Source organism: Mesoplodon mirus (genome assembly GCF_964341445.2).
Source record: "Mesoplodon mirus genome assembly, chromosome: 19".
Classification (NCBI taxonomy): Eukaryota; Metazoa; Chordata; class Mammalia; order Artiodactyla; family Ziphiidae; genus Mesoplodon; species Mesoplodon mirus.
Window position 1 is genome coordinate 48,956,343 of NC_138995.1, and position 25,217 is coordinate 48,981,559.

At 49.6% G+C, this 25,217-nt stretch overlaps 1 protein-coding gene across 2 annotated transcripts; it reads left to right on the forward strand.

Annotated features, from left to right (window-relative positions):
• The first annotated feature begins 1,654 nt into the window (after nt 1–1,654).
• Nucleotides 1,655–25,217, forward strand: WTIP (WT1 interacting protein). 2 transcript variants are annotated; one of them, XM_082606794.1, is made up of 8 exons: nt 1,655–2,447; nt 7,504–7,605; nt 19,611–19,678; nt 19,838–19,900; nt 20,067–20,197; nt 20,993–21,044; nt 21,746–21,814; nt 24,692–25,217. In XM_082606794.1, the coding sequence occupies exons 1-8, from the start codon at nt 1,769–1,771 to the stop codon at nt 24,830–24,832; spliced, it is 1,305 nt and encodes a 434-aa protein (XP_082462920.1). In that variant the 5' UTR covers nt 1,655–1,768; the 3' UTR covers nt 24,833–25,217. The 2 variants fall into 2 exon arrangements, with proteins under 2 accessions (XP_082462920.1, XP_082462921.1); XM_082606795.1 differs by lacking the exon at nt 20,993–21,044.

The window sequence follows — 25,217 nt, forward strand, 5'->3', positions numbered from 1 at the left end:
TAATAACACCAAACTGCTCTTTCTGACAGGATGTACCAACTGACACTCATTACCAGTAAAATATACACAAATATACACCACAGTCTTGCCAATATTTCCTTTTACAAATGGTAGATAGATAATGTGATCAGTGAAATATAATACCTTACTGTTGATTTAATTTATTTTCCTTTCTCAGAGTGGAAGATCATTTTTCACCAGATGGCTCCTCTGGATATTTGCTCCCTCCAAACCACTTGCCCCTACCTGTGCCTCCCCACCCCCCAGCCTGGGTTGTAGGGTTGGAATTCTTCCAGCTCTGAGAGGTGGAAGGAGGGAGGAGTAGTTGGGTCGGACACTGCTCCCCTGACAGCTGAGAATGTGCCACAGTGAGCTCCTCAGCAATGTTGAGGTCAGAGCCCTGCTCAGTCTGCACCAGGACCATTCCCCATCCAGGCTTCCTGCTCCCTGAGACACTGTGTGTGCCTTCCTGGAATTCTCTGAGGAGGGAGGTGCCTGGAAATAAGAGAACTCTTCCACTCAAGGTTGTTTTCCTGGATCCACAGGCCCTGACAGATAATGGTTTGCTTTTCTTTCCTACAAGCTGTTTGAAATGTATGACAAGGGCTTTGTAGCTTGTATTCTGGGGGACAAAGCCCTAGTCACCTCTCGTTCCCCTCCCCCACCATGTGGCCCCAAGGCCCTATCCTGTCCCAGGACTGGCGCCTCACCCAAGCCCCTGTGGGCAGGTGCTGGAAAAAGGAGGAGTCCTCACATCTCTTGGTGACTGCCCGTGGGTCACAACTGAGGCTTCCCCGCCCCCTGGCTTAGCCCGAGGCCTGTTTCCGGCCTCGCCTGGCCTTGGGCGCTTGTGAACGGCGACCAGCCTTGGGGACCAGTCTCCATCCAGCCCCAGCTCCTAGTACAAGGCGCCTTCCCCACCAGGCAGGTGGGGGCACCCGAAACCAGTGCGCAGCCACATGGCCCTGGGACACGCTAGGATCTCGGGGTCACGCTAGATGCTGGGGTCGCATCTGCTGGAGACGCGCAGTGGTCTCCAGTGCCCTGGGGCGGATGGGTGCAGCGCTTCTGCCCAAGGCCGAACTTGTCCGGCCCAGCGCCTGAAACCGTGGCGACACTGGGAAGTAAGATGGGGGAGGATGTGGGAAACGTTTGTCAACTGCTCATATTTCTCTGGCCGGGACTGGGGGAGCCGCCTCCAGCTCAGCCCGCGGGGATACGGGATCTTTCCAGAGGCCCGACGGTCGGGGTGCACAACGGAGCCCGGGCCCCCGGCCCCCACCCCGCCCCGCCCCGCCCCGCCCCGCCACAGCTGGCCGCTCCGCCACTCGAGCGCCAGCTCCAAGCCGCACGCCCCGGCGGCCCAGCGTAGGCTCCGCGCCCCTCCGAGCTCGCGGCGAAGCGCGGACACCGCGGCTCCGCCGCCGCCACTCCCCCCACATTCCAGAGGCCGCAGCGCCGTCTCCTTCCTCGCATTCCTGCCCCCACAAAGGAGTCCCTCCGCCCCCCGCACAGCCGCAAGGAGGAGGGGACGCGGCCCGGCGCCTCCGAGCGCACATTCCTCCGCCGCGCGCGCCACCGAGCGGAGCGCCGCGGCCCCCGGCCCGCGCGTGGCCCGCAGAGCGACCCCGGCCCGGCGCCGGCCCCGCCCCGCGCCCAGGGGTCCCGGGGCGGGCTCCGGGCTTCGGGCGGACGATGCGGCGGCGCGGCCGGAGCGGCGGCGGGAAGCGGAGGCGGAGGTGACGCGCCGGGGCCGGCGGGCCGGGCCATGCAGCGCTCCCGGGCGGCCGCGGACGAGGCGGCTCTGCTCCTGGCCGGGCTGGCCCTGCGGGAGCTGGAGCCGGGCGGCGACTCTCCAGGCCGGGGTCGGCGGGGGCCGCGTCCCGGGCCGGGAGACGAGGCGGCGCAGGCGTTGGGCCGCAGAGGGCAGGGCAGCGGCGGCGGCGGCGGCCCCGAGGCCGGGGTGGACGGACTGAGCCGCGGGGAGCGAGGCCCGCGGCGCGCGGCGGCCCCCGAGCTCAGCGCTCAGCCGGCGGGCAGCCCGCGGGCTAGCCTGGCGGGCTCCGACGGAGTCGGCGGCGGCAGCGGCAGCGCCCGCTCCAGCGGAATCAGCCTGGGCTACGACCAGCGCCACGGCAGCCCGCGCTCGGGCCGCTCGGACCCGCGCCCGGGCCCCGGGCCGCCGTCGGTGGGCAGCGCGCGCTCCAGCGTGTCCAGCCTCGGCTCCCGCGGCTCGGCCGGCGCCTACCCCGACCTACTCCTGCCCGGCGCCTGCTCCGCGCCGGCTCGCTCCCCGGAGCCCGCCGGGTCGGCCCCTTTCGCTCTGCCTTCGCTCCAGCTGCCCCCGGGCCGGGAGGGCGCCCCGAGCTCGGCGGAGCGGCGGCTGGAGGCGCTGACCCGAGAGCTGGAGCGGGCGCTGGAGGCGCGCACTGCGCGGGACTACTTCGGTGAGCTAGCGCGGCCGCGCGGCCCGCGCGCCCCGGCCCCAGGCCTCCGCTATCCTCGTCGGGGGTCGGGGACGACCTCCGGGTAGGCGTCCGGCTCGGCCGAGGAGAGCGCTGGGTGGGCCCAGGGCTGGGCTTCGGACAAGGGACCGGGCTGCAAAAAGCGTGTCTCCCTCCCGTGGGGCTGGGGAGCTGGCGACGTTTGTTCCCGCAGACGGAGTGTGTGTGTGAACCTCCAGGTCTGGGGCTTGTTTAGGACAGTGGCTTAGCCTCTGGGTCTCCGGGCCGGGAGTTCTGGCAAAGTCAGTGGATGCGTTGCCCCTAATTTAGAGAAAAAGTCACGTTAATAGGCAGAAAAAGCTATTTTTGAATAATTTCTTCTTAACCCTTGGCACTTGCTTCAGCTCATCGTACTCGATGCTTTGTGATCAGCCGGTCAGCCGAAGCTGTGTGTTTCCCTTCCCCCAGCAGTAAGGGCTGTGAACAGGGGCAGGGAGGTGGCGTGGCCTGGATACCACCGGAGCCCGCCTGACCTGAGGCTTTGATAATGGTAGTGGCTGAAAGTAGAGTCTTTGAGGGAGGAGAAGCCCACGCTGGCGGGGAGGGGGGGAGACTAAGCTGGTCATACTGCGCTGCCCTCGCTCTCGGCTGTGCTGTGTATATGGGATGTTTCCGAAGGGAATCCTGCTTCACATCATTTGCAAAGACCACCAGTCTCTGACAGCCTCCCTTTCTCAGTCTGACCTTGGCCCTTTGATCCCAAGTCCTTTGGACAACTTGAGGCTTGAGGTTCTGAGGGGAGGCCTGGGGAGGGGCTTCCCTCCCTCCTTCACTGATAAGCAGGCACCTGGCTTTGGAAGGGGTGGTGGTTATCATGTCTGGGACTGAGGCTGTCCTGGAGTTTGTATTTCATGGTTCATTCCAGCTAGCAGCTCAGGACTGCCCTGAACTGGATCTTGAGAGGGAAGGAGGTTGTATGGGACAGGCAGTGGGGGCACTGCAGGCCGAGGGAAGAATGTGGGCAAAAGGAGACAAGTAAGGATGTGTACGGTTCCGTTATACTCCCTGGGGTTGCAGCCCAGGGAGGGGTCAGGTGGTCAAGGGAGTGTGTAGGCCAAAGGGTTGTCCTGCCTTTGGGAGGGGACCTGCTCATCTAGGAGCATCACGGTGAGAATTTGTGGTCTGGTAGGTCCTGTGGCTGCTGTCAGACCGCCTGGGAGCTGGGAGGGAGTAGGAAGCCGTTGCCTCTCATGCCAGGCGGGTACCAGGAGCAGAAGCTGGGCTGCCTTCTGAAGAGAATGAGATTCCAGCGCTCTCTCCCGGGGAGACCGCCCCTTTTCCTGTCCCCACTTGCTGCAGGGCCTGGGCAGGGGTGTGTTCTCTGGGCCTCCGTAGCTACTCCTGAATCTGTGTGTGAAGACCGGGGCAGGTAGTGGGAGAAGCGAGGGGGCTGATGGGTCATCCTTTCTCATGGGACCTGCTGCTCCCATTGAAGCCACGTGGGAGTGGGAGGTCAGTGATGATAGATCTTCGGGGTTTTTTTAAAGAGAAGCCAGATCTAGGTAACATTTTCCTGATTTTTAAAAAATACGAGCAGCCATTTGCTTGAACTGCTGTTATCTTACTGCCGATATTCCACATCTTGGGGCTATGAAAGTGGCAGTTTGATACAGATCAACCTGAATAATACAACATTTTCCAAAAGGAAGTCTGCAGGTAGCATGAGCTCAAGAGATCTTGATAAACCTCACCCTTGGAGTGTTTTTTCCTCTCTGTCCATCCCTTCTTCTTGGCGCTGGCGCCCGCTCACCTCCTGGCTGCTCTCTTGCTTTCATGGGCATCTCTCCTGACCAAGTTCTGCTGGCCATGAGCCAGCCAACAGCCTCAGGCCTCCAGAACCTCATTCACTTTGGTGATCTCTCTGCCTTCTGTTCAGCCGCCTACCCCCAAGGCCACACCCTGGATTTGCCTCGCTTCAGCTGTCTCCAGTTCTGGGTGCAGCTTGCGTCTCACCACTACGTCTGATTCCTCTGATTGCTGTTTGCCCTGCAGAACCGGGGCTCCAAGTCAGTGCTGCAGCCCCCTTTTCTGCCGCTCTATTAGGCCGCAGAGCGATGGCCTTTAACCTTGGTGCTCTTCTGGGCACCACCCGTCACTCTGAGCCTTGGTCAGTTCCCTCTTTCAGTCCCTCAACAGCCTGCCTCTCTCTTTGGCCCTGCCCGTGCTTTCTACTTTGCTGAGAATAATGGGGTCAGCAGTTGCAGTCTTGGCTTCCTGTCCCTTCCCTGAAGGCTCTCAAGTCCATGTCCAGGTCTGAGGATGAAGGTCCTTCCATCTCCAACCTATACCTCCTCCATCTTCAGCTTTCCTCTTTCCGCTGGCCCTTTTCTTTTGTTTATAAATATGTATAAGGGTCTTTCATTAAGCAACAACAACAGAAATAAGAAAAAAACAACAAAGCCAAACCTATATGGCCCCAAGGTCTTATCCGCCCTTTCGTCCCGTCTTCTCATCCTAGTGTCTGGTTGACATAGTCTTTGCTTATCTGCTTTCGATCTCCCCTCAGCCCCGTCTCTGTCTCCTCCCACTGGACTGACCCAGCTCTTGCTCAGCACCCTGGCGATGCCCCAGCCTCAGCCCCAAACACCAGAGGGCATTTGCCAGGTCTTGTTGGTCTGGATCTTACTGCATCCCAAAGGTGGAGTCAGCTCTCCTCCGAAGCAGTCTACTCCCTGGATCTTGGAGGTACCTCGTGGTCCTGGTTGTCCTCCTTCAGCGTATTTTCATTAAAGTGGTGCAAGCTCATATTTAGCAAAAAATCAAACAGAACCGAGAAACAAATAATACAAGGTCATAACTTCCCCTCTGGCCCATCCTTCTGTTCTGCTTCCAATAGGCAGCCGACTTTTGCTCCTTGCATCGTGTTTTCTGGTAACTTAGTCACATGACAAGGCCAGGTTTTCAAAGTTGATGGACAAGAGTGAAGGTGTGAGGGTGGGTCATTTTCACTTTAGAAAGATAAGTCTGGCTGCAGTTTTGGGGATGGATTATCGGGGGTCAGGGTAGGATGCTGTGAGGAAGCTGTTGAAACAGCAAGTGGGATGAGAATTGATGACGTTGAATCGGGCCAGTGGGAGTGAGGGGAGGGAATGAAGTCCAGAGTAGGGAACAGAGTTGGAGGTGAGAAAGATGGGGTAGACCTGGATGCTTCCTGAAAGTGCTGTTTTCTGAGCAGGAACCCAGAGCTCTCTTCTGGACCTGAGGTGGTCTGGGGCCATCTGGGAGGTGGATTAGTGGCTCAGGAGAGGGATCCAGGCTGGGCAGAGTGCCAGGAGCCTCGGCAGGGGTGAGCATTTGGGAGCAGATGGCACTGGGGTAAAGCCACCTGCGGAGACCTGTAGACGTGGCGTGTTTGGCTTTCAAATTCTCAAAACATTTAAGTTAACAATTACTTTCAGTATGGAAAGATGTCATGCACAAATCTAGATTTCTAGCTTTTCTTGAAAAATCAGAATCTTTAGAAGAGCTGGCCCTGCATTCCTCCCCGGTAGCCATCAGTGGAGCTGAGGCGTGTCTGTGACCTCCGGCGGCCGTGGCTCTCTTCTCCATTCACCTGGGTGCCCACCAGCCACTTTTACTTTCCTGCCTGGTTTGAGGGCATCTGAACTGTCTCTCCCTCCCCTGGGGAGACTGAGGCATGGGAGACCCAGGACTGAGCAAGGGAATACCCAGTAGAACTGGGAAGAGAGAAGAACTAGAAAGCCAGGTGCGGGTCATATTCTGGAGACCCGAGAGGAGGAGAGGGCCCCCTTTAGCAAGATCAGAAGAGAAAGTCCATAAATCTGCACCGTTAGGAGATGACAGGATGTGGACTAAGCTTTCTTTCTTGACTGAGGGGAGGGGGAAAATGGGGTGGCTGATGGGGAGGGAGGTTTTTTTTAAGGTGGGAGATGCTCAGCTGTGGTAAATGTTAAGGAGAGAGATCTGGTGGAAAGCAGGAAGGAGAGGGTGAGGGCAGCATGTCCTGAAGCAGCCAGAAGACTTAGGGTCCAGGGGGCAGGGGGGGCCCGTCTCCATGCCCTTTGTGGCATGGGAGACCTTTGGTGAGTCTGTAAGAGGACCTCTGATGTCTGGGCTGGACACCTGCAGTCTCCACAGTCTCTAGGAGGGCTGGCTAGAGAGTTCCCTAAGGCTAGTGCTGGCCTTTGCCCTGGCATTGCTGGTCACCCCTCTCCTTACCACCCCTCCCCTGCCTGCCAAGCACCCCACCTTGGGGTGGTCCCCAAGTCCACTCAGTTATTCCCTGCAGAGCAACTTCCCTCTCTTATTTCCTTTAGACCTTTGCTCAGATACCACCTTGTCACTGGGGCCTTCTCTGACCATCCTCTTTAAAAATCACACACTCAGACATATTCTTAATCAGCCTTCTTTTCCTCCATAGCACTTGTTTCTACCTGAGATGTGATTTACCTCTTGTCCATCTCTCTCCACTGGAATACAGGCTCCTTGAGGTGGGGGGGATTTGTTTGGTGCATTGCAGAATCTCTGGCACCTAAACTATGCGGGGTGTCAGTGTCCATTTGTTGACTGAACAAGAGAATAACTTGACCTTATTGTACAGATGAAGGAGGTGTGGCTGGGAGGGTCAGGGGTTCTGCCCTGATTGTGTCTATGTGGTCTTCATTCTTTTGGGTTCATAGACAGCAGAAAGGATTTTCCCTCTGTCCACGAGCGGATCAAGGTGAAGGGGCTTAGACCAACTTTCCAGGTATAAACATGTCATTGTAATTTTGATGGTGTGGACAGTGTCAGTTAGCTCTGACTTGCCACGTGCTTTGCTAAACTCTCTGAGTCCTCAAACAACAGCAGCAAACCCTAAGTAGTGGTACCTTTCCTGTCCCCATGTTAGCCATTAGTAATGGAGCGATGGAGGCCTATGGAATTTCCTTGCCCAAGATCACGTGGCTGGGCAGCATTAGGACTGGGAGTCAGATGCATGTCCATTCAAGTCCACAGTCCTGGTGCTGATCGCTGCTCTTTCCTGCCTCTTCTTCCATAGGGATTTGCATCAAGTGTGGGCTTGGCATCTATGGAGCGAGACAGGCGTGCCAGGCAATGGGGAGCCTGTATCACACCGACTGCTTCACCTGCAACTCCTGTGGTAGGTAACCTCTCCCCTGTCCCTCTTGCACTGTGGATCCCCTTGCACCTAAGTCCCAGGCAGATGGACCACCCAGCTCTGGCCCAGGCTGGAGTGTGGAGGAGGCTGAGTTGTGGCCCCTTTTCTTATGGCCTAGTCTGCTTGAGAGGCCCAGGCTCCTGGGGAGATCTGCTGGGCCCTGGGGAGGGAGGCGTGAGGCCAGGGAGGAGCCTTTTGCTGGCCACAGGGAAAGGCTGCTCTTCTAGCCCTTGGCTTTGGAACCTCTGTCCTGGGCAGGGTACTGATGTCTTTTGGTTGCCTGGGTGGGGCTTGTGGAGCTAGAGATGTGCCTTCTGCCTGCCTGGATATGAGGCTAATATTTTTTCCCCTGCAATATATTTTTTGTCCTAATTTTACACACTGTATAAAATGTAAATGTTTTAATTTAACCTAGACAAAGTTATAAAAAGAAAAAAGTAACTATAATCCAACCAACCTAATAAGTCTGCACACTTGATCTTCTTACTGTTCTTTCATGCTTTGCCCTGAGAAGACATCTTTTATTTATATGCACAAAACATTTTATTTTATAAAAGTGTAATATGACTTTGTTATAAAGCAGAAACTAACACACCAGTGTAAAGTAATTATACTCCAATAAAGATGTTAAAAGAAAAAAAAGTGTAATATGTACACAGTGTTAAGTCAGATAGCCCTGAGAAGCTATTTTTGCAATAGCAAAAAACCACTTATCTTTCTACCCTGGTCTTGTTCCCCAGGGGCAGCCACTTAGTATTTTTTAGCAACTTCATCTAGTAGGCACCTCCGTGTTCTAACAGCATACGCTGCTGTTTCTTGATTATCAGTTTTGGAAATGATTTACTTATGTTTGCTGTGGTAGGTGAGGAATAGGTTCTCATGCTGACTGTTCTCCCCCCTCTCCTTCCGTCTTCTCAGTGTAGTCATCATAAGTTGTGATTAAGTCAATAAACCAGGTTTATATTACTATAATATATGACTATGTAAATATTATTCACTGCAGAACCAAGAATTATACTGGGGTTATATCTCCTTTTTTCTAGTCATTTACTTTTCCTGGAGTTTTCTTTTTTAACCTTTTCTTCTCCTTGCATTGTCTTGACTTATCATATCCTTCAGTTTCCTCTCCCCACTCCAGTTGCCCCATTTTAGTAGGCATTCTTTTGAGTTCCCCCTTGGAGCCCCTGGCCTCTCCTTAGTCTGAGCCAGTTGCTCTCTGGTCCCCTGTGAGGTGTTCATTCTGTGCCTTCTCATGTATATTGGTTGGATTGAATCCACTGTCTCCTAGAAGCTTTCAGCTGCAGATTACAGAAAAGCTGCTGAGGAGGCTTAAACTCTAAGAATATTTCTTGACTCACTGAACTGGGAGCCCAGAGATAGGGCTGGCTTCAGGCTGGGATTGATCTAGTGGCTTAGGCCCTATGAATAGCTTGGCTGTGTTTCCCTTGGGTTTGGCTTTATCCTTAGGGCGACTTCTCTTATGGTAGTGAAATGTCTGAGGCAGCTTGAGACTTCCATTGGGACACCACTGGTCTGGAGGAAGAGGGGCCATTTCTTCTGGTCATGTTTTTGGGGTGGGGAAACTTCTTTTCCAGAAAACATCTAGCAAACATCTTCCTGTATATCATTGGCCAGATCATCTCACACATCCTTTCCTGAACCAAGCCCCCTGTGGCTAGGGGGAGTGCTATGATTTGATTGACTTACTTGCCTGAGTCTCTGAACCATTACAAGGGAAGAAGAATTAGCTTGATACTAATCAAGCCCATCCATTGATAGGGGAGTGGATTCAGGTTTCCCTTAAACACACCAGGCTGTCTGAGGTAAGGTTGGTTACTGAACACAACTTGGAGAAGTAGGGAGGAATCGAAGCTGTGAAACAACCAAAACTGTCCAGTGTTTTGCTGTAGTTGTCTAAGCAGGGCAATGTGGGAGGTAAATTTTCTGGATTCTGTTGTGTCTAAAATGCCTTTATTCAACCCTCACAATTTGTAGTTTGACTGGGAATAGATTTTCAAATTGGAAATAATTTTCACTAAACATTTTGAAGTCATAGATTTATCTTCCAGAAGCCATGGTTACTGCTCAATTCTGATGCCATTCTGATTCTCATTTGTGTGTGTGTGATCTGTTTTTTTCCGTTTGCGAGATCTCAGGAAGAGGGCTATCATTGAGCAAATCCTGTAATAGCCTCTGGAAAGGGCTGTGAACTGCACAGTTGCAGGGGTTGCCACTTACATAGATGCCACAGGAATGGTGCTCCTGAGATTGTGCATTGTAGCTACTTGGCTTAGGATACTTTCTTTATGTTTGGTGTAGGCTTTGTGCCATTGGTGATTCTGCGTACACACAGAGCCCCATTGGACTGGAGACTTGCCCTTCGGTTCTGGGAATTTTTCTTGTGTTCTTATTTATTCCCTTCTTCTTTCCACTGGTACTGAGTTCAGCAGTGTATGAATCAGGATAATATATTATGACCAAGTTGAGCTTACCTGAAGAGTACCAGTGGAGTCACAATAGAAAATTCATTAATGTAACTCACCTCATTAACAAACTAAAGAAGAAAAACTATATAATCATCTCAATAGGAATAGAACAACCAGTCAATAAAATCTGACATTCAGATTTTAGCAAACTGGAAATAAAAAGGAACTTTCTCAACCTGATAAAAGTTGGTTACTAAAAATCTATGCAAACATCATACTCAGTGGTGAAATATAAGAAAAATGGACTTTAAAAGAGGAAAGGACAATGACGCCTGCAATCATGTCTTCTATTCAGCATTGTACTGGAGGTCCTAGTCATTGCAGTAAGACAAGAAAAATAAATGTAGCATAATCATGTAAATATTCATATACTGTTGAACATGGGTATATAAAATAGTGTTGAGATGTCAGTTTTTTTCCAAACTGATCTATAATGCATTGTAATTCCAGTTAAGCAGGTTTTTGTGAATTTGACAAGCTAATTCTAAAATTTAAATGGAAGAGCAAAAAGCTAAGAATAATCAAGATGATCTTGAAGAAGAGTAGGTTGGGCAAACTTCCACTACCAGGTGTCAGTATATATTATATAGTTACATTAATTAATTTCATGTGGTACTGGGGCAAGGATAGACAAATAGACCAATGGAACAGAGTGGAGAGTTTAGAAACAGACCCATGTCTGTGTGAAAACTTGATGGGTGATAGAGACAATGTTGCAGATGTTTCTGGGAGAAGTGGTTATCCATATAAAATAATGAAATTAAATCCAGGTGTATCAAAGACCTAAATGGGTAAAGAAAAACTTGACAATTTTAGAAATAAATATAGAAACATATCTTTACCAATCTTCTGGTTAAGAAAAAATTTTTTTCACGCAAAAACTGCCAAACTTTAAAGAGGGGATTGACAAATTTGGCTACATTTGAATTAAAAACCTCTATTCGTTAAAAGACACTGTGAAGCATATGGGAAAACAAACCTTATACTGCCACAAACATAACTGCCAAGGATCATTTTTGTTTGTTTGTTTACAGCATTGCTTTTTTTTTTAATTTTATTTTTTTAATTTTAATTTTTATTGGGCTATAGGGGATTGGTTGGGAAATATCTCTGCAAGTTATGCCCTACTAGGGAAATGTCCATTCTAATTTTCCTGGGATAGCTTTCGGAGCTTTTTCTTTTTCTTGGAGCTGCTGCTCTTGCTGGCAGCAGCCTCTTCAGGTCCACTGCTGAGTGGCTCCTCCTTGGAAGAGAATTTCCTCTTTTTCTTGGGGACCCTCTTGTTTCCTGACTCTTCAGGGTCACTAACTGGTTCCTCTTTAGGGAAGGATTTCTTCCTCTTGGTAAGACTTCCACTGCCAGCTGTCTCTTCAGGATCACTACTAACCAGCTCCTCCTTGGAAAAAGATTTCTTTTTTGGGGGTTTGGAGGAGACACATGGGTCTTCCATTCCATTCTCCTGAGAAGCCTCCCGGGACTTTTTTTTTTTTTGCGGTGCGCGGGCCTCTCATTGTTGTGGCCTCTCCCATTGAGGAGCACAGGCTCCGGATGCAAAGGCTCAGCGGCCATGGCTCACGGGCCCAGCCGCTCCGCGGCATGTGGGATCCTCCCAGACTGGGGCACGAACCCGTGTCCCCTGCATCGGCAGGCGGACTCTCAACCACTGCGCCACCAGGGAAGCCCCCGGGGCTTTTGCTTTTTCTTCTTTTTAGGTCTTTCACTTGTCTCCTCACATTCCTCCGGGGTACAGCATTGCTTTTAACGTGTCCAAGAAATCTTTGTAGTTTCATGTTTTGGACATCTGTTTTTATTTTTTAAGCATATTAAACCTACCTGTTCTGTATTCCGTATCTAATTATCCCAATAGCTGATGACTTTTGAAGTCCTACTTCTATTGTTTATTGTTTCTCCTCACTCTTGGTGATGATACCTTGTTTCCTCATGTGTTTTGTAATTTCTGATTGTGGAAGTCTGTGGGAATTCATCGAAGTGTATGTTGAAGGTGCATTTCCCTAGGGGATGTTTGAAAACTTTATTTTGTTTATTTATTTGGCCGCTCTCTGTGGCATGTGGGATCTTAGTTCCCCAGCCAGGGATCGAACCCGTGCCCCCTGCAGTGGAAGTGCGAAATCTTAACCACTGGATCACCAGGGAAGTCCCTGAAAACTTTTTATTAAGGAAAAAACTCAAACGGGGCAAATATATTTTTTCTTTTATGAGTATTCTTATTACTTATGGACTTGTATTCATGTAATGTGTTGCAGTACCATCATTATTCTTTTTGATGCTCAGATTGCCAGAGGAAGTCCCTTCCAGTTGACTCCTGTGCCCTTTTGACATGTCCCCATTGTTCTTTGAGCACTTCTTTACTCTGGCACAAGATATATTCGGTTTACCTTTGTTTTTGTTTTTAATTTAGTACAATTTACTAAATGTAGTGCAGCAAACAGATCTTAAGTATATAGTTCAAAGATTTTGGATAAATGTGTACATTTATATTACTCACACCCCTAACAAGGTTATAGGAAATTTTAAACACCCGAGAAACTTTCATCTTCCCTTTTTTTCAGTTAATCCCCATATGTTCTCCCATCACATCCACTCAACCAGTGTTCTGATTTCTACCATCATAGATTAGTTTTGTCTGTTCTAGAACTTCATATAAATGCGACCATAATAGTATGTACTATTTTCTTTTTCTCTTTTTAAAAATTAATTAATTAATTAATTAATTTAGGTTGTGTTGGGTCTTCATTGTTTCGAGCAGGGGCTACTCTTCGTTGTGGTGCCGGGGCTTCTCATTGCGGTGGCTTCTCTTGTTGGAGAGCACGGGCTCTAGGCACGCAGGCTTCAGTAGTTGTGGCTCACGGGCTCTAGAGCACAGGCTTAGTAGTTGTGGCACATGGGCTTAGTTGCTCTGCGGCATGTGGGATCTTCCCGGACTAGGGCTCGAACCCATGTCCTGTGCATTTGCAGGCGGATTCTCAACCACTGCACCACAGGGGAAGCCCCGCATTTTTTTTTTTTAATCTGTGTTGTTACATGAATCAGTAGCTCACTCCTTTTTATTGCTGAATAACATTTTTATTGTATGAATATACCACAATTTGTTTATCCATTTATCTGTTGATAGATACTAGGTTGTGCTATGAACATTCTTGTACAGGTCATTTGTGGACAAATGTTTTCATTTCTCTTGGGTAAATTCCAAGGAATGGAATTTCTGGGTCATAGGCTAAGTGTACGTTTAACTTCATAAGAGACTGCCAAACTATTTTCCAAAGGGGCTGTATCATTTCATACTCCCACTAGAAATGTAAGAGAGTTGGGTTATTTTACATATTTGCCAACAACTGGTATTTTAGTCTTTTTAATTTTAGCCATTCTAATGGATTTGAAGTGGTATCTCACTGTGGTTTTAATTTGCATTTCCCTGACAACTACTGAGGTTTGAGCATCTTTTCTTCTGTTTCTTGGCCATTTATATCTTCTTTTGTGAAGTCTGTTCAAGTCTTCTGCCCGGTTTTTTTAAAAATAATTTTTAATTTAATTCTTACTCCCTTTTTATTTTATTTTTATTTAAAAAAATTTTTGGCCTTGCCATGCAGCACGTGGGATCTTAGTTCCCTGACCAGGGATTGAACCTGCAGGCCCTGCACTGGAAGCGTGGAGTCTCAACCACTGGACTGCCTGGGAAGTCCCTCTTTTGCCCAGTTTTTAAATTGGGAGTTGTCTTTTATTATTTAGTTATAGGAATATATATGGTAAAAGTTCTTTTCAGATGTTTTGTGAATATTTTCTTCCTTTTTGTTTTTGTTTTACGGTTATTATTTTTGTGACTTAAAATTTTTTGTCCCCTGTTAGGTCGTGAAGATAGTCTCCTTTGTTATTTTCTAGAAGCTTTAGGTTTCTCATGTTTAGGTTGATAACCATTTCATGTTAATTTTTCTGTATGGTATGAGGTAAGGAATTGAGTCTTATTCGTTTTTCCATATGAATATATAGTTGTTCCAGCACCATGTGCTGAAAAGACTTTGCTTTCCCACGTGTATGTTTGTTGAAATATCTATGGGTCTATTTTTGCCCTCCATTCTGTTCTGCTGATCTTTTTGTCTCTCCTTAACACAATATTACATTGTCTTGATTTCTGTAAGTCTTAAAATAGGTAGTGTAAGTTTTCTAGTTTTGTTGATCTTTTCCAAGATTATTTTGGCTATTCTAGGTTCTTTGTATTTCTATATAAATTTAAAAATGGGCGCATCAGTTTCCACAGAAAAATATAGAGTGCTGAGAACTTGATTGGGCGGCATTGAATATGTAGATCAATTTGGGGAGAATTGATATGAGAACGTTTGAAGCCATGAGGATGGTTGTCGGAACTGTGCAGGGTCCAAGATTTTTTCCTGCATGCAAGCTGACTAGTTAGCCTGCCAGTGTTTCACGGGTGCTGGCTGAAGACACGACCTTCCTGGGACAGATACAGCACTGCAGTCAGCGTGAGCTTCATGTTCACATCGGTTCTGTGTGCCCTCCTTGGTCCCACAGTGGTGACATGGATGCCAGCTGTGTGCTGCACACGCGGTGGGTCTCTATATCATGGCTGAGGAAACCTGAGCTTAGGGGAACCCCAGGATTTTATAATGGGCCGCCAGCAAAGCTGTGTGACTCTTATCCCAGAGAAGCACATTATCTTTATTTATACTGAACAGCAAACCAACCTGCCTTCTGCTTCAGAGGGAGATGCTATCTCTGTCTTCTAAGCAGTTTGCTCCACAGACGTCCTTGGAAAGATAATTCGGAATGAAAGCTGCAAGCCGTTTGAAAGATGTGCAGAAATGGAAGGGATCCAATGGAGAACTGTCTTCCAGCAGTGGTATAACTCTATTTATGTAGCTCTTTTAAAATTTCTCTCAGCAAAGTTTGGTTTTGCTGAGTAAAGTCAGACACATCTTTCATTAAATTTTTCCCTTAGTATTTTATGGTTTTTTTGGGATGCTGTTATAAATGCATTTTAAAAATTGTAAGTTTAGGAGACTTCCCTGGTGGTGCGGTGGTTAAGACTCCGCGCTCCCACTTCAGGGGGCCCGGTTTGATCCCTGCCCAGGGAACTAGATCCCACGTGCATGCTGCAACTATGAGTTCACATGCCACAACTAAGGAGCCCGCATGCTGTAAGTGAGGAGCTGGTGAGCCGCAACTGAGCAGCCTGCGAGCTGCAACTAAAGGAGCCCGCCTCCTGCAACTAAGACCTGGCACAACCAAATAAATAAATAGAGATTTTAAAAAAAAAAGGACTACTGAAGGTGCTAGTAAAATGTATTTAAAATAATAAAAATAAAAGTTGTAAGTTTATTTTCCAATCACTTGTTGCTAGAATATAAAAATATTTTTGGTTTTCATATATTGACCACCTATTCTACAGCTTTGCTAAACCTACTTATTAGTTGTAGCAGTGTTTTCATAGATTCCTTATGATTTTCTGTATACCACAATCATGTCATTTGTGTTTATAGTTTTTCCGTTCTCACCTGTCTTATTGCACTGCCTACCACATCTAGTATACTGTTGAATCCTAAGGGGAAAAGCATTTACTATTTCACTGTTATGTCTGATGTGAGCTCTGGGACTTTCATAGGTGCCCTTCATCAGGTGGGGGAGGTTCCCTCTTGCTCCTGGTTAGGTGTTGTCATCTCCTGACTCTAATGGGAATGCCTCTTCATAGGTCTGCTGGGGCTGTGGTTTTGACAAGGATGCCTTTTTCTTTTAAAGTTTTTGTTCAATTTGTTTAAACTAAAAAAACCCCACATCACTCATTTCTCCCATCTCCAACCCCCTGTGTCTTGCAACCATCAAACTCTTCTCTGGGTCTATGAGCTTTTTTTTTTTTTTTTTTTTTTTTAAAGATTCCACATATAAGAGAGATCATACGGCATTTGTGTTTCTTTGTCTGACTTATTTCACTTAGCATAATGCCTTCAAGGTCCATCAATGTTGTTGCAAATGCCAAGATTTAATTTTCATTCTTCTTATGGCTGAATAATATTCTGGTGTGTGTGTGTGTGTGTGTGTGTGTGTAATTTTTTATCCATCAATGGACGCTTAGATTGTGTCCATCTCTCCGTTACTGTAAATAATGATGCAGTGAACGTAGAGGTGCAGATCTTTGTGAATTAGTGTTTTTGTTTTCTTTAGATAAATACCCAGAAAGGGAATTGCTGGGTCATATGTTAGTTCTATTTTTAATTTTTTGAGGAACCTCCATACTGTTTTCCACAGAGGTTGCACCAATTTACATTCCCAGCAACAGTGAACGAGGGTTCCCTTTTCTCTAAATCCTAACCAACACTTGTTATGTCTTGTCTTATTGATAATAGCCATTCTAATAGATGTGAGGTCCTTTGTTGTTAATTAATTGACCATATATGTGTGGGTTTATTTCTAGGCTTGCTGTTCTGATCCACTGATGAATGTGTCTGTTTTTATGCCAACAGCATACTTTTTATTTTTAATTACTGTAGCTTTGTAATACAGTTTGAAATCATGAAGCATGATGCCTCCAGTTCTGTTCTTCTTTCTCAAGATTGCTTTGGCTATTTAGGGTCTTGTGGTTCCATGTAAGTTTTAGGATTATTTGTTCTAAAAATACCATTGGAATTTTTTTTTTAACATCTTTATTGGAGTATAATTGCTTTACAATGTTGTGTTAGTTTCTGCTGTATAACAAAGTGAATCAACTATATGCATATGTATATCCCCACGTCCCCTCCCTCTTGCATCTCCCTCCCACCCTCCCTATCCCACCCCTCTAGGTGGTCACAAAGCACCGAGCTGATCTCCCTGTGCTACGCTGCTGCTTCCCACTAGCTACCTGTTTCACATTTGGTAGTGTATATATGTCAGTGCTCCTCTCTCACTCCGTCCCAGCTTACCCTTCCTCCTCCCTGTGTCCTCAAGTCCATTCTCTATGTCTGTGTCTTTATTCCTGTCCTGCCCCTAGGTTCATGAGAACTTTTTTTTTTTTTAGATTCCATATATAGTTGTTAGCATATGGTATTTATTTTTCTCTTTCTGACTTACTTCACTCTGTATGACAGACTCTAGGTGCATCCATCTCACTGCAAATAACTCAATTTCGTTTCTTTGTATGGCTGAGTAATATTCCATTGTATATATGTGCCACATCTTCTTTATCCATTCATCTGTCGATGGACACGTAGGTTGCTTCCATGTCCTGGCTATTGTAAATAGTGCTGCAATGAACCTTGTCGTACATGACTTATTTTGAGTTATGGTTTTCTCAGGGTATATGCCCAGTAGTGGAATTGATGGGTCATATGGTAGTTCTGTTTTTAGTTTAGTTTTCTTTAATAAATTATTTATTTATTTATTTTTGGTCACGTCGGGCTCTCTCTAGTTGCAGTGAGTGGGGGCTACTCTTCGTTGTGGTGTGAGGGCTTCTCATTGCCGTGGCTTCTCTTGTTGCGGAGCACGGGCTCTAGGTGCACGGGCTTCAGTAGTTGTGGCTCGCAGGCTCTAGGTGCACGGGCTTCAGTAGTTGTGGCACACGGGCTTAGGTGCTCTGTGGCATGTGGGATCTTCCCAGACCAGGGCTCGAACCCATGTCCCCTGCACTGGCAGGTGGATTCTTAACCACTGTGCCACCAGGGAAGTCCCCTGTTTTTAGTTTTTTAAGGAACCTCCATACTGTTCTCCATAGTGGTTGTATCAATTTACATTCCCACCAACAGTAAAACCATTGGAATTTTGATAGGGATTGTGTTGAATCTATAGATTGCTTTGGGTAGTGTGGACATTCTAACAATACTGATTCTTGCAGTCCATAAGCGTAGAATATCTTTGCATTTATTTGTGTCTTCTTCAGTTTCTTTCGTTAATGTCTTGTAGTTTTCAATATACGGGTCTTTCACCTCCTTGGTTAAATTTATTCCTAGGTATTTTATTCTTTTTGATGCAATTGTAAATAGACTATTTTCTTATTTTCTGTTTCTGATAGTTCATTTTTAGTAAAAGAAACAGCAGATTTTTGTGTATTGATTTTGTATTCTGCAACTTTACTGAATTCATTTGTTAGTTCTAACAGTTTTTGATAGTCTTTAGGGTTTTCTCTATATATTATGTCATCTGCAAATAGCGACAGTTTTACTTCTTCCTTTCTAATTTGGATGCCTTTTATTTTCTTTTCTTGCCTAATTGCTCTGGCTAGGACTTCCAATACTATGTTGAATAAAAGTGGTGAGAGTGGACACCCTTGTCTTGTTCCTGATCCTAGAGGAAAAGCTTTTAGCTTTTCACCATTGTTTATGATATCACCTGTGGGCTTGTCATATATGGCCTTTATTATGTTGAAGTACGTTCCCTCTATACCCACTTTGTTGAGAGTTTTTATTATGAAAGTATGTTGAATTTCATTAAATGCTTTTTCTATGTCTATTGAGATGATCATAGGATTTTTATCCTTCGTTTTGTTAATGTGATGTATCACACTGACTGATTTGCCGATGTTGAACTATCCTGGCATCCTTGGAATAAAGGATACCTTTTTTTATTTTTTTTTTATTTTTATTTTTTTTTCCGTACGCGGGCCTCTCACTGTTGTGGCCTCTCCCGTTGCGGAGCACAGGCTCCGGATGCGCAGGCTCAGCGGCCATGGCTCACGGGCCCAGCCGCTCCGCGGCATATGGGATCCTCCCAGACCGGGGCACGAACCCGTATCCCCTGCATCGGCAGGCGGACTCTCAACCGCTGCGCCACCAGGGAGGCCCGGGATATCTTTTTTTATATTGGGCTCCTTCACCTGGTGAGAGTTGTACTTCTCACGTTTCTAGATTAACAAATTCATTCTTGGGCTTCCCTGGTGACGCAGTGGTTAAGAACCTGCCTGCTAATGCAGGGGACACGGGTTCGAGCCCTGGTCCAGGAAGATCCCACATGCCGCGGAGCAGCTAAGCCCGTGAGCCACAACTACTGAGGCCCATGCTCCTAGAGCCTGTGGTCCGCAACAAGAGAAGCCACTGCAATGAGAGAGGCCCGTGCACCACAATGAAGAGTAGCGCCTGCTCGCCACCACTAGAGAAAGCCCGCGCGGAGCAACGAAGACCCAACGCAGCCAAAAATAAAATAAAGAAAAAGTTAAAAAAAAAAAAAAATTCATTCATTCTGCGGAGTCTGCTCTGAATTCCACTGAACTTAAAGCAAATGTTTTTTTTTTAATTATCAGAACTTCAGTTTACATTTGAGAAACAGGTCTTCATATGTTTGCTTTGACAACCTCTTACCAGTTTTGTCAACAACATATTCTATTTAATTTTTAAAAAATATTAATTAGCGTAATGATAATAACATAACATTAGAGGGAAATTTAAAAATTTGTCTGCAATCCGCTTCTCGTCTGTGGGAGGAGGGTGCTAAGAAACGGCAGCAGGAGCATTGTCCCTGGTCCCGGCAGGCCAGGGACCCCCTTCTCAACCCTCGTCCTTGCAGGGAGACGGCTTCGCGGGAAGGCGTTCTACAATGTGGGTGAGAAAGTATACTGCCAGGAGGACTTCCTGGTGAGTCAAAGCTGTGCCCTGGCTGGTGCCATGGGTGGGAGCAGGGGTGGGGACCCTCCTTCTGATTCATGTGGTGACCTGAGGCCAGGAAGCAGATGCTGGCTGGGCAGCGAGTGCCCCTTTGTCACATAACATCCTGGATCCTGTGTCCCCTCCCAGTACTCCGGCTTCCAGCAAACGGCTGACAAGTGTAGCGTGTGTGGACACCTCATCATGGAGATGGTGAGAACCTCCCCCAGGCTCCTGGAGCCCCTCTGACATGCGCAGAGTCAAGGACCCCACCCTTTCACCTGTTGGAGACCTGCCAGGGGCTCAGAGCCAGAGTGTCTTCTGGGGGCTGTGCTGAGCCTTCCACCTACACTGACCCTTCAGTGCCTCCTGCCCCCAGATCCTGCAGGCCCTTGGGAAGTCCTACCACCCGGGCTGCTTCCGGTGCTCGGTGTGCAACGAGTGCCTGGACGGTGTGCCCTTCACTGTGGACGTGGAGAACAACATCTACTGTGTCCGAGATTATCACACGTGAGTAGCCGGCGCTGTGCAGCAGTGTGACTCCCATGGTTCCCCTGCCTCTCCCCAGGAGTATTTTTCTGGCCTGCCTGTCTGTGCTCTCCATTCTTGGCCCGCTCACTTGTGGCCTCCGCTGTGTGCTCAGTGGTGGGGCGAGGCGCACATCTCTGCTGGAGCCTTCTGTCTCAGTCCTCTCCTCCCCCTGCCTTTGCCTGCACCCCCTCGTCCTAGCGGTGGGGACTCGGGGCTGCCCCATCTAGCTTCTGTCCTGCTGCTCTAGTGGCCAGGCCAGGACTCTTCTGCCTGGAATGGGGGCTTGGGGTCTCTGCAGAGTCTCTTTCTGCCTGTCCGGTACCCATGTGACCAGGTGATCTGTTCTCCGTTGCTGTGGCTCCAGGCTCAGCCCCGGACCTCTGGTCCTGTGCTGCTGCCTTGCATGGGTTGGTGCTGGGCATCGGTTCCTGGTACTCAATGTGGAGCCAGGCTTTGCAGGGGTCTCAGCTAGAGGAGGCCCAAGCCTGGACATGAGGGGGCAATGACTGGCAGGAAGCATGAGGGAGAGGCCAGGGCAGAACCTGAAGAAGCCATCCTGGAGGAGGTGATGGGGTGGAGGTGAATTGGGGCACCACATAAAAGGCCAGTGCCAAGAAGGCATGGCATAGGATGCTCCTACCCCAACATATCCTCACAAGGAGAGGGGGCCTGATGCTCGGGCCACGTCATGGGGCTACTATGGGTGGACCTGTCCTCATGCCCTTGGCCTCTGGTCACTCAGCTGGTCACTTCTGGTTTCCTTTATTCCTCCAGGGTTTTTGCACCAAAATGTGCCTCCTGTGCCCGTCCTATCCTCCCTGCACAGGTAGGAACCACTCACCTGGAGATGGTCAGGGGCCTGGCCCCGCCTGGCCCTGCTGGTCCTTCCTGGATTGGCCCCAGGTCTTGGGCCCCAGTGGGAGGGATGAGCAGGCGCTCCTGCCCCCTGTCCCTCTGGGCTGAGGGACATGTGTTGTGCCCAGTGCACGTACGGTGCAGGTGTCCCCGCATGAGTTAGAGGGAAATGGTGGCCCCTGCTGCTTGGCTGCCCCACTGGCCCCTCAGCTCCGTTGCCCGTCGATGTCAGGACTGGCCCCGGGCTCTGCGAGCTCGCAGCTGAGACGGTGGGGGAGCAGACGAGAGAAGGATGCGGTTTGTGCAGGAGACATCCTCGGGTGATGCACCTCTCTCCGGCACTGGGTCTTCCACACATGCTGGCCCTGGGGAAGCAGGCCTGGCAGTGGTCTTTCCTGACTCCAAAGAACTGAAAAGAACACGTACGCACACACTGACACCCACGTGATGGCTCTCGTCAGCAAGTGTGCATGCTCTCGGCTGCAGCCGTGGAAGGAGGCCTACGGCACACGCACATCCATTTGTGTGCACCCACTGATGCCTGTTCTGCCCCATGGGAGCACCCACGTCAGAGCTCACATGGGTGTGAATGCACAACCCCCATGACAGGAGCGTGTTGTGTAGTTATGTGCCCACCACACAGTTCGCCTCAAGCCCTGTCTCTTCCTCCAGGGCTGTGAGACAACCATCCGTGTGGTGTCTATGGACAGAGACTACCACGTGGAATGCTATCACTGTGAGGTGAGCCTGGGTCCCCCCAGAAGGCTGGTGGCCAGGGTAGTCCCCCTCTTACACAGGCCTCCTTCTCCCTAGGTACTCTGTGGGCTCACCTCCTCTTTTATGGTTCTATCCCATTCTGCCTGTCCTCCCCCAGTGAGGTCTCTCCCTCCCCTCCAGGATATGGTTTCTCTCAGCCTGTTTCTCATTCAGTCAAATATTTCCCGAGGATGTTCGGTGTTGGGGTGTTGTTGATGTACAGAGAATAAAGCAGTCTCTATCCTCCAGAGAGACAAGTACTCAGGCAGTATTTATACAGGGTCATCATTGCTATCAAGGGGAGTTTTCAGAGCACATAGCAGGCCTTGGAAAATCAAGGAAGGCTTTCTGGGGGAGGTGACACCCAAGCTAAGATTTGAAAGATGAATAAGAGTTAGCCAAGGAGCAGGGAGAAGGGCATTTTCAAGCAATGGAAGCAGAATGTGCTAAGGTGTGAAGGTGAGTGTTGTTTTGTTTCACTGGAGAAGTTGGCAGGAGCTGTGGACGAAAGGCCACTTGAGCTGAGGAGCGTGGACTTATCCTGAGGGCAGTGGAGAAGGATCGAAAAAGGATGACGCCATGTCACTGAGATTTTAGAAAGGGCACTCATGCACTCATGCAGAGAATGAATGGAGGAAGAGGGAGTAGGGGCTGGGGTTCCCTGAGGAGGCGGGTAGAGTCAAGGTTGTGGCCCTGGGTTCCAGCAAGTAGACTGAGTTTAGTGTTGGTTAGATGGTACAAGGGACTGGATTTGGTCAGTGATTGGATGTGGGAGTTGAGGGGTTGGAAGGTGTCCATTACGACCCCAGGAGAGAGTGAGGGTGAGAGGAGGAAGGCATTAGATGATCTCACTTTTGGTAGCTGGAGACACCTGAACGGAACTATCCAGGCGGCAGCCGGATGTGCTGGAGTATAAAGACTGGTACAGGTGCAGGAGTTTGGGAGTCATTGGCATACATAGCTCTTTCCTCTCTGATACTCTGCCCTGTAGTTTCTAGTTGCCTTTGCCTCCCCAAATTCTCAGTTCAGAGAGACCAATGGGCAGCCTGGAAAAATGTCTCCAGGTAGTAACCTGGGCAATTGTAGGGCTCTCCTTATTAGTTTCCCTTCCCTCAGAGATCACTGGCCTGCCTTGCCTGTTGTTCAGAGTCTGAGAATCATCGTTTCATATATTTTGCCCAGTTTGCCATTGTTAAAGGTAGGGTGGGAAATCCAGTCTTTGTTACTGTCATGGCCGGAAGCAGGAGTCCCATCATGGGCATGTACATGGCCACTGAAGCCAGGGGAGTAAATGAGGTCTTCCAGGAAGAGCTGTAGAGGAAGGAGCCGGGGCTCAGGATAGCCCAGGGAGCTCCAACATTCCGGGGGTGCATTCAGGCAGAGCAGCCACACAGGAGGCCTAGAATGAGTGACCGACCTACCGAGAGGTAGGAGGAAAACCAAGTGTTGGGTTTCAGAGCCCCCAGGGAAGAGCAGGCGTGTCAGTGAGAAACCTTCAGTAGGAATCTAGGGTCCATCTGGAACCAGGTTGCCTTGATGGGGGCAAGTGGCCCAAAGGGAATAGGAGTCCTGCTGGAGGACCAGGGAAGGGGGATCAGGAGCAGGCGTGGCCACAGTTCCTCCAGCAACCGTAGGAGGGCATCCTGCCCTCCTGGGGACTGCAGTGTCCCCTTGGGGTCGCTAAGCTCAGTCCTTAAGGAAAGGCTGATGCTGAGAGTCCAGGAGCAGGTCAAGCTGCAGGCAGATTACAACCAGCGCCTCGGGGCTGTGAGACATGGTGCTGCTGTCCCCAGGGGAGACCCTTGGATGGGAACAGGGGGGCTGTGGCCAGACAGGACATGGAGGACACCTGGGACCTGAGTTGCTTGGGACATGAAGCTCCATCACAACAGCCCAGCTGCATCACCTGTGTGGGGCGGGGTAGATGTTGGTCTCAGGGCCTTTGGGTAACAAGTGTCAGAGCTTCCAGGTTGGAGTTCAGCCCTGGGTGCAGTGAGAGGCTGACCAAAGGGGCCTCCTTGGGGTCGGGGGGGGGTGCGAAAGGAAGGAAAAAGTCCAGTACGTCTTGCCTGGTGCCCCACTGTCGCTTGCAGCATACCATCCTCCATGGCTGCCCTTTACATTTCCTGCCTGTTAGAGGTCAAACACGAATCACATAACTTGTTAAACAGAGAAAATTAGCCTATAAAATATCCTGCAGTGGTAAACATGGTGAGATAAGGGACATAAAGCAAAACTTGTTGAACTGATGTCTTCCGGTCTTCTGTTCCACTATCTCTTAAGGCCACTGAGGTCAGCCATTTGACCTTCCCCCCTTCCCAAGGTCACCAGTGACCCCCATGTGGGGATCCAGGAGGTGAGTCTCAGTTGTCCCTGTCCTAAGCTCGCAGCAACTTTCCTAGACTCTCCCTCCCCCTTCACTGGGCCCGTAGGTCAGGCTGCTTTGGGTTTTCCTCTTTCATCTTGCCCTAAAATCTTGGCTCCGCTCCTCTTTCCTCTCTTAAAGTTGGAGCTTCCACAGCTCAGCTGTTTTTTCTCTTCTCGTTTCTAGTTATCTGCACTCCCTGGGAGAAACTCCTGTTGTTTTGTTGTTAAAAACTATCACATTTTTATGCTGATGCCCCCATTTACTGCCCAGCCCTCTCTCCCAGACTCCAGCCTAGTGTCCGACTACCTCCCTCCTGGCTGGCTCCTTTGGATGTGTAAGACGCTCTCCAATTCGGGGTGTCCAGCACTGGGCTCCTGACCCCCTTCCCCCAAAGAGTAAAGGCCAAAGTCCTCCGGAAGGTGGGCAGGGTCCTACAGATCTCTGATGCACCCCTCCCTTGCTTACCCTGGCGCCGGGGCTGTGTTCTTCCCTAGGACTGCGGGCTGCAGCTGAGCGGGGAGGATGGACGCCGCTGCTACCCCCTGGAGGGCCACCTGCTGTGCCGCCGCTGCCACCTGCGGCGCCTCCGGCCAGGCCCACTTCCCTCACCTGCTGTGCACGTCACCGAGCTCTGAGCTGGGGGCGGGTAGCCCGACCCTGGGGGAGCCTCACCTGCTGTGCCACGTCACCGAGCTCTGAGCTGGGGGCGGGTAGCCCGACCCTGGGGGCGTGTGTTTGTGTCTGCGTGCACACGCGCGCGTTTTTTCGCTCAGGAGCGCGTTTTCCTGCGCACGCACGTGTTTTCCTGCGTACGCACGTGTTTTCCTGCGCGCGCACGTGTTTTTGCGCGAGTATATTTTTGCGCGTGCGCCGGCGATGGATGACCCAGGTCAGTGTCGGAGCTCTGTGTCAGGGTGGGCGCGGCCGCCGGCTCCCACCCAACCCCTACTCCCACCGGCCACCGAGCTGCTGTCCGAGGGGCCGGCCCCGCGGCGAAGCTACTAATATTTATTCACCGTC